We start from the raw sequence: 17,592 nt of genomic DNA on the forward strand, positions 1-17,592 counted from the left end.
GTCTGTCTGTCTGTCTGTCTGTCTGCCTGTCTGTCTATCTATCTGTCTGTCTGTCTGTCTGTCTGATTTGTTTGTCTGTCAGTTTAATCTGTCTGCCTGTTTTCACCAAGTCACTGATCAGACATCAAAGGAGTTTTAATGCAGGTCACTGCCCCACATTTTCTCTGAGGGGACGCAAACAGAAGCCGTTACCACATTAGACAATCAATGCAGAGCCCACACAACCACACAAGTTAAACAAATAATAAAAGCAGGTATGAGAGCCCCGCGGCTGATTGTTTGGCTGCTGTTTTATGAAGCACCATAAAGGGATTTTGCTCGGTCTGCGTCTCATTTGAAGTTTCTCTGAGAGTTTCTCTTGTTAAAACTGAAGGTGAGGGAAGGAGTCAGTGTGTGGACAACCGGCGGGGACGCCTTGAGGGAGAGCCTGTTATTTAGGGTGGCGGTGGCGGCGAGCGGCAGGGGTCACCGCCAAGGTGCGAGTGAGAGGTGCAGTGCAGTCTGGGTGCTAATCAGACTCGTCCTCCATGAGCGGCGTTTGACATTTCCCATCAACACCGGCTCCCAGCTCGCTCTCCTCACCTGGGCTCCACACTCAACTCCCAACCAGACTGCCTTCCATACTCTGTTGACACAGGCAGGCCGCTCCGTCAGTCACTCGCCTCATTAACTCCTGCTTGGCTGTTATTCTGACTGCTACAGTCATACACACACGTGCCTTCACATATACACACTAACATACATTCACAGAGTCAAAGTTTCCCACTCATAGTCAGTTGGATGTTTGTCAGTTTGCACATTTTGAAATGTTTTGACGGTGGCCGTTTTGCCGCTAGTGTGAATTACGACAGCTGCAGCCGTGGCGTTCTGTCCGCTGCCCCCTGATCACATGCATTGATCTTGGAGAGCCAGCAGGATAAGCTTGTACTGTGCTTTTCCTGCTTATTTGTATGTGCTGGAATCAAAGCACAAGCATCCCAGTGTGAGGAATAGATACATTACCTTTCGCACTCATGTAGATAATTGAGCTCTGGTCAGCATCACAGTTGGTTCACAATTAATTGATATTGTAGTTAATAATGAAATGGGTGTCAGAATCAAACAGCCAAACCAATAGTGTACTTGAACCATTCAGTTGGAGTAGCTGGATTTGCATAATCCACACATCTGACCATAAATCAACAGGTATACTTTGCATATTAGAAGAAAATATTTATGTTATTGGCCGTGCTCATCTCTATCATTTCTGTTACTTCAGACGCACAAAGGCCATCGATCAAAATGCACAGCACACTGTCAGACAAATTTATAGCTGCTTTCAGTTTGAAACGCCATCAAATATCTGGCTGACAGAGATCCGTGTCCATCTAAAGCCACAATTCATAATAACATATGAGTCAGCGTCAATTTTGTTCAGGGAAATAGCTTCCTTGTTCCTTTCAGGCAATAACTTTGATCTGTGGCAGCAATTTCCAGGATTAGTAAAGTTTTAATGAATGCACAAAACAGGAAGTGTATGTGATGGAACTGATAGCTATCAGCTTTGATTTAACACAAATTGTGAGTGTGCCAACACTTCCCTCTATTTTGACAAATTATGATATCTGCAGCAAATATGTTTAAATTGAAGAGGCCTTGTTCCAAACTATAATACCAGGTCACACTGTGGGAAATGACATTTGAATCATGTAAAACAGCTTACTAAGGAAATGAGGTGAAACGTGATTCAACACAATACAAAGTATTTTAAATTTAACCAACCAGCCCAACAAATAACCAGCTGGGTTTAAATTTGATGACAGACACAATGTTTCTCAGATATCATTAAGGCAGATGAGAAAGAGCTGATTGAGAAGAGGTATGCCTGAGCAGCATGCTAGCAAATCATAATTGACTATCAGACACAGAGGTGGTTAGTGTGGTCGGCATGGGTAGAGTAGTAGCCTGCTAGTGGGGCATGATTAAGCTTTGCTGGTGTTTGTTGTGTTCCCAGGTCTCATTTTACTCAGGAGGGAATTATAACCTCCATTTTCTTGGCCTGGGGTGAAATGGCACACACTTGAAGCACTCAGGGCTCATTAGAGAGATAGAATCAGTGTCCTCGGTTTTATGAAAACGCCGATTGAACAGTTCATGTCGAAGCAAATTGCTCACCTCTAACAGGTATGGTATTTGCATAGCCAATACTCACTCAATCAGTCAATATGCTCGCCGTTACACAACATAGCTTTATGCCTCTGAGTCACTGAGGGGTGTTTTGATCTAAAAGGTTTCCCGCTCTCTGATTAGGACTTCTATCCTTCTAGATTAAAACCCTTTCTGAGTGGAATAAACCAGCTGTACTGGACAAAATATTAGCAGGGCCTTTGAGCTCACATTCTGTAGTTACTCAAGTTATGCAAATATCTTCAGAAATGTTGAGTAGAGTTATGAATACAGCTGAACTGAGACTCAAATCAGCCATATTGACATGTCAGTCTGTGGCCCTGAACCCTTCCCCTCCCTGTCACCGTTGCCTAAGAGTGTGATGGTGTTGCACCGTGGACAGCGCTGACTCACCTGGTGAAATATCACACACCAGCCCCCGCTCCCCACTCGCTCACCTCCTTCCCCTCCCAGTGGGTTCACCCTACACTGCAGTTCAAAGTGGTTTTGCCTGTCTAGCCTTGGCGTTTAATGTTTAAGTATTGGGAGCGGCTGGAGAGTGCAAATAAAATGCCTTTACAGACTCCGGGGCAGGCTGAGGGCTGTGATTCCAGATACTGTATTGTGAAATTCCCATTGTGCTCCACAGAATAGCCTTAGGACATCTGAATCTGTTCACTTCAATTTGACTCTTTACTTCTTCATAATGCCTGATGCATGCGGCTTAGATAAACCATTTAGAGAGAGATCATTCAATCTTAATATGTTAACAAAAGGGTATGTCCATGGGATAGATGGCAATGCGTCCGTGCTATAAACTGTTTGTCAAAAGTTCAGAGCAGGATAAAGATTTGAATGCGGACCCCACCTGCAAGAGAAAACCACACACAACACAATGTCTTGTGGCAGGGATGGTTTTCTATCGGCTGGAAGAAAGGAACCCCTTTTAGCTGCAAACAAAAATAACACAGAGCCTGACGCTACTTATGTTTGTGCGTGATTATTCTGTAGTCCTAATCCGTCTAACAACGTTACAAAACATTCAGACAGGAGGAGGCATTAGAGCGGTAATTGAGGGACTTACACTGGCACAACTCAGCTCAACCACTTCTAGTTGCATCTCGCTCGTGCTTGATCAAGACTGTGGCACGAGAAATCAAACATGGGCGTGGATTTAGTCCGATTCTAAGCGTATCTCTTAATTCCTTCAAATGTCAGGCAAACGAGGGAACATTTCAGAGAGAGACAGTATTGTGTGGCAGATGTAGATGGCGGACATGGATAGGGGCCACATGATGGATGTGAGGTGAGGTGAGGTGGGGGCGGGGGCAGTTTCGATTCTGATGTGACATAGAAAGAGCTAAAAACTGATGACTCATTGGCCATTTTCACGCCTCACATTGGATTAGCCATCACATGCAACAGGCTTCCTAATATGTATTGAGCAATGCCCTCAATCCCTCCTGAATTATTTCATAAAATCAGCCTCTGTTTTGCAGTGTCACCCTCATATGCAATGGCCAAGGAATATGAAAGAATGAGAGAATATCACACACTTGTACACATCTGGGATTTATTGTAGTAAAGGCCTAAAAGACTAAACTTCCTGTTTGTTTCTTATGATGTTAAGATGATTATTGGGCCTGAGATGAATCCAAGAAACTATTGCAGGTTGCAATCAGGTTTGTAGAGGTTTATAGGTTATCCCTAAATAAGCTTAAATATCTCTCTTCACCAGGAGAGATGCACATTGTGACCAGCTGGTAGCAAATCTGGGTCAAATAGTATAAATAATTCTTAGTGTTTGTTTTAAGATGGGTGGGGTTTACCACATCAGGACATTTCAGACATTGTTAGATATGTTTTCAACCACAGAGACGTATACTAAATTGACTTCAAATACTTTGATTGATTGTCTAAACTGCCTGCTATGATTTGTACTGCCCTTTGTGGCAAACTCCACCCATCTGGCACCGAAGAAAGCTAAACCAAACAATGAAATGTAATATTTGCAAATACTATTTGACCCAGGTCTGGCTGGTAGATGGTTGGCTTCCAGTGTGGGACACTCACAAGTTCAAATCCAGTCTGTCACACCAGCACACCTTGCTCTTTAGGCTGCATTATTCATCACTTTCCCTGCATTATTCATTTTGCTTACCATTTAGACATTCACACATTTTGTCACCAATTTACAAGGAGTCCCTCACAGTTCTCTTGGTGTGATTTAGGTAAAGCAATGTGGATATACATCATCCATAGAGGATGTAGGACGGAGGACTGAGTGTCTCGCTGCCTCACCTCTTCCCCTCTCTGTGGTTTTGAGGCGTTTGTGTGGCATGCCAGGTTTTATCTCAGTGCTGTGATACCTGAACCAAGACTCTGACCCCAGGCCAAACAGAGCCTCCGGTGTCCTCCAGGGTACCACAGCTGCTGTCAGTGCTGTGTTTGAACAGGAGACTGCAGAGATGACTGCTGAAATGTGGCTGAAGAAGACATCTGGAGAATTTTCATGACATTTCGCAAAAAAACAGAGGGAATTCAGCGACTTGTACGCTGCCTTGTTATTTTATTTCCTCCATTCCAAGAACGCTGTCACTGGAGGTGCCGGTAGAGAGATAGCGGCGTGCCAAGTGTGCCGGCCATCTTTTGGCCAAGACTTGGTGTTCATAGTCTCAGTGAGCGGCAGGTAGTCTCACCTGCCCCAGTAGAGGTGCCATAAGCCTGGCACAGACTGAACACCAGACTGGAGGTCAGCCAGAGTGAGTTTTAATGAGACCAAACCCACACCAAAGGCTGGCATATCTGTCCTCACTTTAGAGCACCTGTGCCACACTGTCAGTGTGATGAGAGCTGTAGTTACCCTAAAACAGACCCTTTTCCTGTAATTACTTTAACAGGTGGTTTGTTATCACATAAATAATTGGTCCTTGCTATCTTCCCGTTTCCTGACACACTTTAGATATCTTGTATGTCTTAATTGGCTATATGCCTCGAATGGGTTTCATGGGTGTTTCATGTGTGCTGCTGTGTGATGGTGCCATCACAGTTCATCATCAACATCCATTTCACACATCAACACCAAAACATTTCTAAACTACTGCAGCTTTAATCAGACGAATACAAATATCTATGTGTCTGTCTTAAAAATAGATTCTGGAAGGCTGATGACTGACATGAAACCTGATGAATGCCCAGCATAGCCTATATCCCGGTATTGATTATTCTTAGTTCACCATTGTGGACAGCACCCAACAAATCATCATCTTGGGTGCGGAATTAATGACAAAAGTCTTGGGTGAAAGAGGAGGTGTTAATATATCTCCTGCCATCAGTTTAGGGTGCAGCCCCTCCCTGCAAACGTGCGAGGACAAGAGAAAGTAAGACAATTACGCACATACCTCGGCCGCTGCTATGGGCCAGTGAATACAGTGGTTACCATGGCTTAATCTGTCAATGAAGTGGACTTTAGGAAGGAGGGAGGGTGTGTGTGGGTGATCCTTGGCCCAAACAGACTAACTCACTACATTTGTGTACACTAAACATGCTAGTTCCAATAAGATGTGGCCCAGGATGAGTCGGAAAGGCCTGGAATAAAAACCTTCTGGAGCCTCAACTACTGTAGGTCTGTCCCTGATGCTCTTTTTCAAATGGGAAACTTCATGATGTGGGCCAGTGTTGTTACAACATGTCACAATATGTATCTATTATAATGTGAATAAAGACTTGGATGAAAAATGGGGATCAGGATGGAGTAACCATTTAAAGAATCGCATCCATGCCGTGACGCACAAAAGGGAAGACGCAAGACGGGCGCACAGTGCGCGCATGGCACAAACACTATTTTAGGGTTAATTTTTAAGTTTCAGTTAACTTCGATAGCTTTATAGACTTTTCCTTAATACCAAATTGCAATACAGGGGACAATTCCGTTATGCTTGCCCAGAAATCAAGACTTTTATTAACCTAAAGGATGCGAGGCGTCTCCAAACGCATTTACGTGCGCACAATCACATTGGCGTAGGCTATAATTACATGAGAAACGGCGTTAGAAGCAAACAGAACTGAAATTCACCAATCTAATAATTCTGGCGATACATCTCAGTAAATTCTCTACTGTTTGCTTGTGTCCTCTCTGATGGTTAGACTCACACCGTAATGCTCCAGCGCAGGGTTGCGCAGTGCGCGTTCACAAGCAGTTCTATTCTCCTGGGAAATGTATTCTGTACAGAAAGTTATTCAAGGCGCATTTCAATGGCAGCGCACATTCAAATCACCTCAACTAACTACACTGCCTCATATTTGCGCCTTTCACTCTGCCGGTGCTTTTCTGCCCTGCCTTTCCTGTGAAATCTGGAATATGGGAGGGTAAAAAAAAAAAAAGACGGTGTGTAATTGATGTTTTCCCATGGAGCAGCCCCTCCTCCCTCCAACACAGGCTAACCCTCAGGTGGAAGAAATCTTTTAAGATTTTTTGTGGGATAACATCAGGAGGGTTTGTCTAGGCGAGCCAATCAAGTCCCTCCCCTGCTATAGATCGGTGCTATAATACATAGCAGTAAAAGCGGTCGCCTCACACAAGCGGCTGCAGCTCGACTAGAGATCCCGTGGCTTTAAATTCCCCTCACTACTTTTTTAACCCTCCTTCGATGTGCCCCGTTATTACCATTTGTCTGAGGCGTTCATTTCCGCACCTGCCACGGTAGACACCAGGCGAAGGCGAAGTAGAGGAGGAGACAAGGACATTGCGAGAGCCGGGAGAGATAGACGGTAGAGACAGCCGCAACGACTCGGTTGAGATCTTAAAGGACAAAAAAATGCTGCTCTGGACCAGAATCGTCTTGGTCGGTCTCGTCTGCTTGTCCTTGGTGTCCTCGGGGATGGGATGTGGACCGGGCAGGGGCTACGGCAGGAGAAGACACCCGAAGAAGCTGACACCTCTTGCGTACAAGCAGTTCATCCCCAACGTGGCGGAGAAGACCCTCGGGGCAAGCGGCAGATACGAAGGCAAGATCACAAGAAACTCCGAGCGATTTAAAGAACTGACTCCCAATTATAATACAGACATCATATTCAAGGATGAGGAGAACACCGGCGCCGACCGGCTAATGACTCAGGTAAAGAGACAGAATAACCCTTTTTTTTTCTCCACTGCCCGTCTCCTAACGCACCATCACTGCGCACTGCAACAACCTCCTTGTCAGGCTGATTGCGCACCATAAGTGAAGTCAGTTTTACCCGGTGCTGAACTCTTTACACTGCGCCAATTAAACTTCAGTGTACAAAAGATACGCTTTGTGCATAGCATGGGAGTTTTGCGAGGTTTCAGGCTTTAAGCGAATGTAGAAATCCAAGTGGAGACGTGATGTGCAGGCGGACAGTCAGGACACTCGGCCTTCATGATTGTGGCAGTGTATTTGAAATATTAATGTGGCCCTCTCCTCATATCTATATTTGTATCCGTGTGAGGCTCTATTTGTTGTTTTATAGACGCACATCACCGTGCATGCAAAAGGCTATTTCAGGGTATTTAAGCTATTCCAGCCTATTTAAGGTTCACATAGCACCTTGTTTTAAGTGCCTTCTCTTTATTCCAGTCCTGCAATATAGGCAGCAGGGATGCGAACCGCTTCCAACAGCCGGGCTTATTCATGCATGGTGTGGCTCATTCAGACATTTTCTCGCACAGGCTACTGTAATTTACCCTCTCGCATGGTGTGTATCAGTGCATGAAAACAGTGACATTTCTTTGAGAGTGTTCTGAATACTATCAGGACTTCATAAATGGGTGGGACTCGGGCAATTATACGAGCAAGGTGCACGGACTGGCTGTGCCTTACAAAAATGTATTTGCTTATGAAAGATTACATGGAGTGACATCAATTTTTTTTGTATATTCCATCACTATGTAGTCAGTGTAAGGGTTAGACATCAAACCTTACAGCCTATTCCATACAGATAAGACGAGACTCGCAAGACTTCGGAGAGATTCTTTGATTTCTTTTCGGGCTGCAGGATGCCATGTCTTTTTAGCATGACTTTTAGCACTCAGATGTTGGTGAATAATTAAAAGCGCTTGGGTGATATTGGCTCAGTAATAATAAAATGCCGGTGGTGGTGATGAAGCCAGGCGCGCGCCGGAGTCCCTGAACCCGTACCTCGCGCCGTGGGCACGAGCCCCGATGAAATATTCACTGTGCGTGCGGTCTCAGCATCCCTCTTAACACTCCCCTCATCTCCTCTGTGATACAACTATAGCTTCTCTATAACAGAGACATCCAGAAATGATTGTCTAGTCCGGTGGTGTCCAAAGTGGGGTCCGGGGACCTGCAGGGGTCCTTGAGGAGGTTCCAGGGTCGCGCAGCAGAATGAGGGATAGGTTAATCGTTTAATTCCACGCTTATTTCATTCATTTGAAGTTAGGACAGAGAGAGAATGACATGGGAATGTCTGATTTGATCATCGGTTTCACTTTCCCCAGTGATATCGCCCCACCTACAGTAGAAACAGTTGTGCAGGTCTGTATCATATCTTATCAAACAACAAGATGGGGATCCCACTGAGAAAATATAACCAAATGGGGGTCCGTGTCTATTTTGGGGGCCTTGAAATGAAGTATTTGGGAACCCCTCTAATCTCCCACTACCCGCTCTCTGCTTTACCGGTTTATAAGAAGGGCAGTTGTAGTAGCTTCTGATTCATCATGCGTTTCTTATTCAGCATACGAACATTAAAAGAGAACCTACAATACAACAACAGGCTCTAAGTGTGAGGGCGCATGGATACATGAAAGGGTTTTTAGACAAGCCTCACTGGGCCTGGGTCACAATATGAACTTATGACCTTTGGTCAGCTAAAAGAGAGGCCATACGAACTTAAAACAGTCGAGACTTGCGTAAGACATTAGGACTTGGCTTTGTGAAGTCTGATGTTTATTACGGGATTTGCAAAGCCACCAAATGAAGACATGTACCTGCAGAAGAGGGCAGCAGTAGCTGCTGTTAGCACTCTGAGTGGCATAAGCATTATCACATGGGGCTTTATGCTGTGCCAGCGGTCCTTGTGCTATTCCACGGTTTTACGCACGAATCCAGGGGGCTTTTACGCACGGATCCAGCGGGGTTTTACGCATTAATCTTTTGGACTATACCCACTGATACATGTCCAGTTCGTTATCATCATAGGTTTCACTGCAGAAAAGCGATTTTACTGTTATTAATGAGACCGGGCACGTGTCTGCTGTGGTTTCCTCAGATGTATGCAATGCATGAATAAATAAATAAATAACTTCAATGAAGAGAAGTCTAGTCAAGCCAATAAAACTTGATACCCGCAGGCTGATTTGAAGGAGCGCTTGAACCAGCATCCATTCCCTAAACTATTAAGACACAGCTCACTTCGGGGAAAGTTACCAAGAGCGGCGTTTTTACAGACATTTACACACACTATTTCCCCAAGTAATGGAGCCTGACGTGAATACGAGCATCACTTTGGCGGCTGCGCTGCAAAAAATGTCCATCTTAGCAAGGCATTATAGCCTCAAACTCAGTCTTAAAATGTTATTTGTCTTAAAACAAGTGATCATTTCTTCCAGTGGAGAGGTGAGATAATTCCACTCGTTTCCAATGAAGTTTCACTTGTTTCAGGAAATTTCTACAGACAAGTGGCAATATCTTAAGGAATAAGGCGGATCAGCACCGGTATCAAGAAAATGACTCTAGATTCAAGATAATTCTTGAAACGAGTTGATTTGCATCGAAAACAAGTGGAATTATGTCAGATCCATTGGCAGATTTTTCCACATGTTGTAAGAAAATAAGGTTAAGACTCAATACAAGATTAAAAGGTGGATATTTTAGTCCAGTGTTAGGTGAATCTATGCCCACAGCGCAAACGAGGCGGAATAGAGATGGGCTGGCGGCTTGTTTGCACTGACAGGTAGCTGATAAGTGTTTCCTCTAACCAATTCATTTGTGAAAAGATTAAGAGGGAGGCTGTTGAACAACTTTACCCTGAGCACAAAGCGCCGGCCCAGGGCGTCCTGCTGGGCTTCACGGTGGCTGAGCAGAATTTGGCTTGATTTGCGGCACACGACCTAATGAATTAATAAATAGGTTAAGCTTTACGGCTCTTGACTCCGACAATCCCACTCAGAATGTGGGAGGTTTTTGGCCCGTTTTTATTCACCACATTCTACAAGTGTGAGGTCCGCACAAAACATCTATTTTGACCAGTTGTCTGAATGATATAGATCTGTTAAATTCTTTTATTGCATGAATTTCTAGGTCTGTGTGAACATTCTTGCTTTTGGACACATACCCTATCCATGAGTGGAGAAGGGCAGAGGGTCGCTCATAAACGTTTCTATGTGCGCCATAGAAGTCTATACTATCCTTGGATATTTCACAAGTCTGTCTCAGTCACCAGAACACCTCGACTTAAGGAGGCATGTCACGTTTCCAAGACTTTGCAGGAGAAGAAGAATGAAACTTTCCCTCTCCGGTTGGACTGAAAAGACTCTTTGTGATGTTTTATTTGACTTATTGCTTGAGTGTTGAGAATAGTTGTCTTGGAGAAGGCCAAGCATCTTCACTAAGAGAGCAGAGAGGTTGTGCGGTTGGGGCGCGACGCTTTATTTATAGGGCAGACTCCAGATATTTCAACGCAGCAGCTGCTCTTGAAGATCATCTTCATATCATCTGCATATCAATTATTTATTTAAAGAAAACAGACAACTTGCAACTAACAAACCATTCACCTTTTTATGGCCTAATTCAAACTAATGAATTTATAATTCTATTAATTTATGCATGTTGTGTTGAATGTAACATTTCTGAGCAGCTCTGAGAGTGAAGGACGGTGGTCGCACCTTTCCAAGACCACAGATCCATATGTTATAGGCCAGTGAAGCGAATGCGGTGCCTTATCAATATTTCATCAGCAGCTTTCTTATCCGAGATGTGCCCTCTGACGCTGCTCCTCACACAGAAAATAGCTTGCAAGCTCACAGGCTCATTCGGGATCAGAGCTTGTCGTCCACATCTCATACACTCAGTGATCCACCTCATGTTGTAGGGATAAGCCAAGATCAGGGGCGTCAGTTGGGAATGACAAGGTGTGGGCGAGTAGACTTACCATACATTGGCCTAAGTGAGTCCAAATTTGATCTTGTAGCTGTTATCATTATAATGGACAGGAGAGATCAAGCAAAACTGCCACAAATATATTGGGAAGCCATATCTGAAAAAAATCACATGAAGGAAGCCTCCCGCGCCAGTGTTCCTCTATGCTGCATGCGTTTGGTGACATATAGATCTAATAATTGATCACTTTTACCAAATAATAATATCTTGTTAGTCATCAGTAATCCAGCTCCGCTTGTCCACAGACATTTAATCGATGTAAGCGGGTCTGGTGGCAAATGATATCATATGTTGGGACTTTGCCATACCTTATTGTTTAGTGAACTGACGCCCCTGGTATATCTGCGCGCTATGAATTATGATATTTAGGCTATATGATGATATATGTGACTAATTGATCCATTTGTCCCGCCTGCAGAGATGTAAAGACAAGCTGAACTCGCTGGCCATCTCAGTCATGAACCAGTGGCCCGGGGTGAAGCTGCGGGTCACTGAGGGCTGGGATGAGGACGGACACCACTTCGAGGAGTCGCTCCACTACGAGGGCCGGGCCGTGGACATCACCACCTCGGACAGAGACAAGAGCAAATACGGCACTCTGTCCAGGCTGGCGGTGGAAGCCGGATTTGACTGGGTCTACTATGAATCCAAAGCCCACATCCACTGCTCTGTCAAAGCAGGTATGGCTGTAAGACTTCATTGTCCCCAGAGGAAATGTGTGATGCGCGCTCTGATGCTTGCCATATGAGAAAATCATCAGACCAATTAAACCAACCGATTATAACGCAGTATATCACCAGTGCGCATTTCCCAGCATGTGCGTTTAAAACGGGCTCAAATAGCACGTGCACAAGAGCTACAGGCCTCCTATACCTTCTGGGGAAAAAACGTTTCTTCTGCTGTTTTCAACTATGGGAAAATGTCCAAGATTAGATGGAACGTAATCAGTGTCTGTGAGCCGGACACGAATTAATCCAATAGAGAGAAACGGAGGTAATAAAGAGAAAAATAGAATTAGGATTTGGGTTTCCAAAGTAGTGGTTAGTTTTCATGTGTGTTTTGGGAAATTCAGCCACCAGCTAGATGATGAACTCAATTGTCAAAAACCTGATATCAGTGACCATTCAGCTGGAAGGAGTAGGCTGTGGGGAACTAAGCCTGACGGTGCAAATCTGAAAAATGTGGCTTGGATTTAAGATCTTATTCCGCTAATTTCATTATATTAACGAATTCGGAGAGAAGTGGCAATTTTGGTCAACTTAAGCATCAGCAATTAGCCTATAGGCTATCAATCAATTAATGATTAATCATAACAATGAATTCACAATATTTAACTAATGATCTCAAGTAGAGTTACAGAGACCAGGAGTTTTAGAATAATTTATTTTTTTGACCAATTTTTTGCAATATGCAACCTTATATAAATGTATATTTCCATCAGTGCTGTATGGACTCGTCCCGCCCTGTAGTGTTATGAGCATTTCCCATGCAGCTTATTTCCTGATCTTACATCGCCCCACACTGTCTCCTGGTGGGAACCACGACCACAATCTAACAAGGCTCCTCGGTGTGACCTAGAAAAACAAATCATTTTGTACTCTTCACTTTGCACTGCACCAGCGGCAGCCAAAATAAGCTACTGCAAGTTATGTTGAGGTTAGTTTTAAATTCGCTAAACAAATACTTTTGATCAAATAGGCCTGTCTCTAAGAAATGAAAGAATTGGCCTATTAGACCTCAGTTTTGTCAGATATCAATCAGTGTACTCTTTCGAAATCCAATTTTTAATTTAAAGAAACCATCAACGTAGCTTATTAGGCTGTAATAAAAAAAATAAAAACAACACCCATAGGCCTTAATTATGCTATAGGACACCTATTGGGCTTGGAAATTATTTCTTAACAACTGAATGACAAACCATGCCAGCTTTTTTTCCCTCTTAACTCTGAGTTTATTGATAAATCCCTTATTTATAATTCAACACACACTTCTTGAGATCACAGTATAGGCCGGGCCTACGTGTCATTAGGGGTCATGCGACTTTACCAAAAGGATTTGGCTGAACAATGTTGAATTGGTTGGGGTAAATCTGGTTTTCAGTTGTCACCTTATTTCATGCTCGGGAATCTTAAAAGAAGATTAAAAGCCCAAATTCTGGGGAGGAAAACCCCCTTTCTGTGTGCTGGACAGTGTGATCCTAGAGACTGGTATGTGAAGAGCTCCACCAAGGCCAAAATTATTGTCATCAAGACTGACAACAAAGCAGGGAGAGGTGGTAGAAAGAGGGACATTGATGTTGCACAACAGAAAGCATTTAAGAGTCTGGGCCCTCATTTAAATTCAAATCTACAACTCGAGAGGCTTGGAAAAGTGGCTCCACTGGGTAAATAGTAGTTGTGAGTCGCCTATTTGTGTGAATTGTCACATGGAGGTTTCTGCACCTGAGTAAATATGGGAAGAGTAGCTGGGAAAGGCGTAAGTGTTCTTTACCAAGAGTAGCTCGATCCACAAGCTGATTTAGAATAACAATGCCTGCTCTTTATTGGGTTTTTTAATTAAGAATAGATGAGCCAAGGCTTTCAGTTTTCTCGTCTCAGACAACGTGGGCCAAGCCAATACGCATTTGGCATGGAGGAGCCGACAGGCATCATTATGCAAAATGCATATGGCCCACCGTGATGTGGAGGCAGAGAAATACAAATACACGCAAAAAGGAGGGTCCTTCAATGGTTCTTTGATTAGGGAAGTGGTCCTATAGAACTGTAATGACTCAAAGAAACCTCTGATTTATAATAATAATAATAATAAAAAGAAATGTCCCAATAACAACAGTATTAAAAGATTTTTTATACTGCTGATTTGGGACATTTCATGCGCCATTAAAGGGTTCTTTACAGCACCAAAATGGGTTCTGCTATGGCACAAGCCTATAGAACCGTTTTCTGGTGCTATCAAGAACCCAGTTTTTTGTCAAGAGTGTACCCGTTCACTCAGCTAACAGCATCATGTTTTATTTCAACAGAAAACTCAGTGGCAGCCAAATCAGGCGGCTGCTTCCCCGGCTCCTCTTCCGTCACCCTGCAAGACGGGAGCAAGAAGGCGGTCAAAGACCTGCAGGTCGGCGACAAAGTCCTTGCTGCAGACGACGAGGGAAACCCGATTTACACCGACTTCATCATGTTCCTAGACCAAGATTCGGCGACCAGAAGGCTCTTCTACGTGATCGAAACCGACTCCGAGGAGAAAATCACCCTCACCGCTGCGCATCTCCTCTTCGTCGGCCTCAACTCCACGGATGACCGGATGACCGCGGTCTTCGCGAGCCAAGTCCAAGCCGGGCAGCAAGTGTTTGTCTTTGACGACGCGCAGCATCAACTCAAGCCTGTGACCGTAAAACGGATTTACACGCAAGAGCACGAGGGCTCCTTTGCGCCGGTGACCGTCCAGGGGAGCGTGGTGGTGGACCAGGTGCTTGCGTCCTGTTACGCAGTGATTGAAGACCACGACCTGGCGCACTGGGCCCTGGCACCTGTCAGGCTCGCCCACTGGGTGTCCTCATTGCTTTCCCATTCCCAGCCTCATGTTACTGCACAGAAAGACGGAGTGCACTGGTACTCCAAGATCCTATATCAATTAGGAACATGGCTCTTGGACAGCCACTCGATTCATCCACTTGGGATGTCAATATACCCGAGTTGAAACCTCTACTACAGGAGCAGAATAAGACTAAATGTAGGACAAATGAACAATTCAGTAGGTTGAAAATAAAATAATAATAATAATAAAACAAAAAAACAAAAAACAAGACAAAGGCCCCAGCGGAGTTGGGATATTTATTTCAGTGACTTTTCCATGATGTGTCCCCTTTCAAAGAATGAATGGAGCCTTAAAAAGTTTCTCTTTGAATAATTTATTCTCATGCGAACTCGCTGGTGTCACACAAATGGATTCTGAAATGGTGTGACCAGCAAATTGTGCATAATCTATTTTTGTATATCTCAAGTTAAAAAAAAAAAAAGCGCAAAGAGAAAGAAGACCATGTAGAAAGGAGCTAACTTTCTTGACAGGTTGTAATGTTCATATGTGCATATATGTGCAACTGACTGTTATATTTTGGGGAGAACAAACTTCGTGGGGTTCCATAAATTATATTTTTATACACAGAATTGTAAATTAGATTTTGACAGATCGCTACCGAATCACATTTCGTTATTTGAAATAGTGTAAGATATGAGAATATATTTTAATTTAAATACAGTAGTTGGGAAAGTATTGGAAATCTTGTACTGCTTGGTTTATTAAGAATTTTATTATTTTGGAAACTGTTCGTTTAAGTTGTCAGACTGGGACAGATATTCTGCCTCATGTCTGCATCCTCTGCTTTTTGTTGTGTTTCTCTTTTCTATGTGTTTTCCTCTGAGAAAATATAAAATGCACATTCTGACAATTCAGTAACAGTAAAAGTAGTACAGAAACCGTTTTGTTGAATAAATTAATAAGTAACTCCTGTAAATTTACTAAAATGTATTTTTCTTTTCATATTTTGTAATAGGGAAATAGTTTTATAGAAATGACATGCGGCAGATGCACAGTTTGGATAGTATATATAGCCAGACCATACCAGTTAACTTTCATAACAGGGCGATGTGTCAAAAATGTCTAGAGTTTATTATTTATATGTTTATTACAAAATGAGATAAAGAAAATATTCAAACCTGCAGTTGTTACATGTCTTTGTCTCAATTAGCTCCACAGGTAGCCTTTGAAGGAGAATTTAAGGCGTTTTCTGGCCAAATCAGTTTCTTAATTAACAGTTGTGGGAAAGCATTTGGAGTAGATCAACTATCACTGAAGAAATAAAAGACTCAGGCCAATAACAGTTTTTTTTAATCACTCCGCCAATAATCTTTATTTAACGAATAGAGCATTCGTGTCGGGTTGTTAGAAAGAAATCATTCATTCATTCATTGTAAATCCAGATGAGTTTAGCCCAACAGTATTAATTTTGTTCTCCGTTTGGTCGCTTTACCTGAACAAAATGGAGAACATTGCGCTTTGAACTACCTATTGCATGCTTGCGAAATGTTGAGAGCCCATGTCAGATTTAACGAGGTTTGCCCTCCGCAAATAACTTCTGAAAAACTTGCAGACAAATTAAACAGAAGTGTGTTTGTTGGCCCTGAATCTGCTTCACGGCGGCGGCTTGGTCTGCTGGCGAGGTCAGATTGCTCTATCAAAAGTAGGCTGTTACCCTCGCTGAGAGTTTGGACCTGGTATTGGGCCTGTGTATATATAGCCTGCAACTAGGCTTTTATTTTGAAAAATAAATAAATAAATAAAAACTTGGCATTGGCCAGTTCTCTTTCACATGGTTCCTGTCTGGGCCACAAGACCAAATTCTGTGATTTTGACTAAGAGTCACTATACAAAAGGAATCAAAGTGTGTATGTGTTACTCAATAGTGAGTACTTTAAGGTATTTCTATCTCCTATGGTATCACTGTAATATTCCTATAATATTCCCATAGAGTTTTGCTGTGGTATTTGTATAGTACACTTCTAAAATCCATTACAGCATCGCCTGCTTTATCGCAGCAGGCGTGTTATTAAGTTGTACAAGTGCGACACCGAGTGGCAAACAACTGGTAGTGTTGTTTGACACTGGCTGGACTGGCTGTGATATTTATTTGACAGCTGGGTGTTGTGTGGTCTGGTATGAAAACTGGCTGAAGCCACAGAGGAAGAAAGGGACAGTAGCTGCTCTGTATGAGGCAACCAGATCACCAACATGACTACATTAAAATAAACTAAGAAAAGTGGAGTTCCTTTGAGATTTAGGGGTGTAATCATGAAACTGTTAGGGCTCTCACTTTGGTTGTCACAGTTGGGATTTAGATTTGATGCTATACTGAATGCTACACTGAATAACTGCACAGGTCTAGTGAGTAAAATACAAGGAAGGAAAAGGAGGAAAATACAAAGTAAATATTTAAGTAATTCAATTAGAAATTCATGAAAACGACAATAAAACCCATCCTTCACCCAGATTTATCAGCGGCAGAAAGGGGCCGTTGAACCTGGGTTTCTGAACACTGTTGCAACATGAATAGGAATTCCATTTCCTTCTCCCAGGTCGCCCACATTGTGTTTTGTTGTTGATATTGTGAGGTGGAAACTTGGGAGGGACAAAGCGGCCCGTCTCTCCCGGCACTGTGACCTTGGGTCCCTGACAGATACAAAAGCGTCCGAGCGGGGCAGCATTCCTCAGAGCAGGTAAACAGAGCCTCCTCTAATCCCTCTGGGGC

At 43.3% G+C, this 17,592-nt stretch overlaps 1 protein-coding gene across 1 annotated transcript; it reads left to right on the plus strand.

Annotated features, from left to right (window-relative positions):
• Positions 1 to 6,740: 6,740 nt before the first annotated feature.
• On the plus strand, positions 6,741 to 16,512 carry shha (sonic hedgehog signaling molecule a). Its single transcript, XM_071899299.2, has 3 exons — positions 6,741 to 7,262; positions 11,707 to 11,968; positions 14,311 to 16,512. The coding sequence occupies exons 1-3, from the start codon at positions 6,963 to 6,965 to the stop codon at positions 14,985 to 14,987; spliced, it is 1,239 nt and encodes a 412-aa protein (XP_071755400.1). The 5' UTR covers positions 6,741 to 6,962; the 3' UTR covers positions 14,988 to 16,512.
• Positions 16,513 to 17,592: the final 1,080 nt, after the last annotated feature.

This window comes from Centroberyx gerrardi, chromosome 22 (assembly GCF_048128805.1).
Source record: "Centroberyx gerrardi isolate f3 chromosome 22, fCenGer3.hap1.cur.20231027, whole genome shotgun sequence".
Taxonomy (NCBI): Eukaryota; Metazoa; Chordata; class Actinopteri; order Beryciformes; family Berycidae; genus Centroberyx; species Centroberyx gerrardi.